Source organism: Musa acuminata, chromosome BXJ2-6 (genome assembly GCF_036884655.1).
Source record: "Musa acuminata AAA Group cultivar baxijiao chromosome BXJ2-6, Cavendish_Baxijiao_AAA, whole genome shotgun sequence".
NCBI lineage: Eukaryota > Viridiplantae > Streptophyta > Magnoliopsida > Zingiberales > Musaceae > Musa > Musa acuminata.
In genome coordinates this window covers 1,280,956-1,283,686 of record NC_088343.1, presented here as the reverse complement: position 1 = coordinate 1,283,686, position 2,731 = coordinate 1,280,956, and the positions used below count along the sequence as shown (strand labels likewise).

General features: G+C 49.0%; 1 protein-coding gene across 1 annotated transcript; it reads right to left on the bottom strand.

The window, feature by feature from the left end:
- Window positions 1–1,538: 1,538 nt before the first annotated feature.
- Window positions 1,539–2,468, bottom strand: LOC135613368 (zinc finger CCCH domain-containing protein 2-like). Its single transcript, XM_065110390.1, has one exon. The coding sequence runs from the start codon at window positions 2,466–2,468 to the stop codon at window positions 1,539–1,541; it is 930 nt and encodes a 309-aa protein (XP_064966462.1).
- Between the last annotated feature and the right edge of the window lie 263 nt (window positions 2,469–2,731).

Here is a 2,731-nt window from a genome sequence, read left to right as displayed (position 1 = left end):
TGAGTGAAAGAATGTCTGCTGTATTCTTTATATTCTTTGATACAAGAGGTTTTCATGTGCCATGAAATCTTTTTAGCTTATCAGCTGACATAGCACGTTCTTGTTGGGCGGAAGATGCTCACATTTTGAAGGGGACAAGATATCGTAAAATAGCATTATTATGTCAGTCAATATTAAGTTTCAGATTTATTATGTGTTGATTTATCAGCTTGCTTCATATATTTTGCTCGTATCTTCGACCTGGACATTTTAATAAGGCATGCTATATTAACATTCTTGACCGATGAAACAATGTGCCTTCGGTTTGCTAAGCAGAAGATATAATGCACGAGTTATATGCGATCAATTATACGTAATATGTCTTAAATTAAATATTACAAAAGAACCGATGACTAACTATATTACTTATATAGCCTTGCTCGTTAATGAGCGGTAATTATGGGTCAACGAGCACAAAAGGGGGTGTCTTTTCTTTTTTTCGAACGACGTCTCTTTCCCATTCCAAGTTCTTTTCTTGGACCGATTTGTTTCACCTTCCAAGTACCTCCTAATCTTTTCCTTACAGAGAGAGATCCCTCCCTTTCGAGACTCGGAACCCGCCCTTCGCTTTGAATCGAAGCGAGGTGCAGTGCCTGGGTTAGGGCTGCCCCAAAGATCTTATTAAGATGATGGATGTTCGATCATTTTTACACACATCTATTAGTTGACTGTACCCAAAATTGCAGTGATGAAGCCACTATTTTCTTCTTTTGTTTTGTTTCTTCTTCTTCTTCTTAGATCAATCAATGAATGGACCCAAACTCCTCGTCTTTCTCCCGTCGTTTCGTTTCCCACGGTACCTGAATGATCACGCAGAAACTACTGTGGATCACATCAAACTCCACACTCGGTCAAAGCATGGCCGGCTAACCTTCCTACATTATCTCAACCTCCCCCCGGTTTTCATCTCATCTCATCACATCACATCACAATGCCATGCATGATGCATGCATTCGTACGGCCATCCATGTAACTTAAAGGTCACTCTCGGTTCTCAAGATATAGCCTTTAACACTTCCATATTCCTCCGGTATCGGAATCGGAATTGTGAGCAGTAAACATAGATAGATGCGCGAACACGATGATGCACTCAGCTCAGCGCACCTCATGTCTCATAACAGTGGCCAGGCACCAATTAGCTTGCTCTACGTGTAGAATGCATCAAATGTTACCGCAAGAACCTTTAGCAATCTTACCTTGATCAGTTAGTTAGGTAGAACAAAGTTGGTACATGTTTCTCTCAACAGATACAAGAACACTAAGCGCAAGGATAAAGAGCAGCGGCATATCAGACTGGGATTCTCCCATCTCTGCCTACAGAATCCAAATCAAGAAATAAAAAGAAACATCATGATCGAACAATCTCAATCCTTCACAACAAATAAAAGCTGCAACAACAAATCAAAAAGAGAGAGAGAGAGAGAGAGACAGAGAGAAAACTTTAGGGACTGCTACATCTAAACACCACTTGATTCGACGGCTGGTATCAGATCATCCAGCTACATCAGCAGCTCGTTCACCCAGTCCAGATCTGGCCAACACATACTTCTGCTGCTGCTGCTGCTCTTGTTTCTCTCCAACCCCAGACTCCTCACCTCCTTGGGAGCAGCAGCTGCAGAACTCGTCACTGGTGACGCTGAAAGTTCCATGGCTTCCAATGAGTTCGTCAACTCCTCACACAGACCGTCGTAATCCATCGCACCACTGGGGTTGTTATTTCTATTGATACCTCTCATATTCCTCTGCTTTATATCATTGCCGGAGAGTTGCAGTTCCCCCACCGACGGTGAAATTGGCGGAGAAAAACTCATCAACGTCGACGTCGGTGAGAAGGCAGCGGCGGCGACGGAGTTATCGTTTGCAGACCAAAAACCATAACAGGGTGCTGAGGGCTTCTCGTCATTATTGCTGTGGGTGGGGAGGACACGAAGCTGCCGGGGAAAGTGAGCAAAGAAACAGACCTTGCGGCGGCAGCGCCGACCATCCTTGCAGGGCATGGTGCGGTACCTCGCCGGGTGGAGCCAGCACTCGAAGACACCATGGGCGAGCTCGCAGTCGTCCCCCCGGGAGCACGAGCCGCAGCGGCGGAAGTCGGGGCAGACGACGCCCGAGTAGTGGTACCGCCGGGGATCGCGGCGTCGCGCCTTCTCCCCCGGGTGGGCGAAGGGGCAATCGGTCCAGTCGTGGCTCCGGCCACGCATGCACCGCCGGACCTTGAACTCGTACATCCGGAACTCGTCGCTCGAGTACACGTCCACCTCCTCATCCACCGACCCCTCGCCGCCGTCCTCCTCCTCGTCCTCCTCCTCTGGCAGGACGACAGAGAGGCCTGGGCGCTGCAGCAGCCTCCTGGGAGGCAGGTCCAGATTCAACAGAGCTCTTTTCTCGCAGCACAGGCGGTGCCGTTCCGCACAGACGATGTTGGCCATACTCAAAGTCGCTTCAACGAATCGGACGGTTTACTTTGCAGGGGAGGGTACTAGTAGCGGAGGGGAAAGGGTTTCGGCTTCCATGCAAAGGGACTACGTGGACGGCGAGTGCCTGCCAGCCTGACCACATATGATATATGTTCTGCCTCCGAGTTTGGGCTTCCAGCAGTATTTGAGGAGAGGAGGGAAGAGTAGGTGGGCGGCGAAGTTTGCGTGCGGAGGCCGTACAAATGGCGGGCGGTTCGGGGAGGAGGCCGCCACTT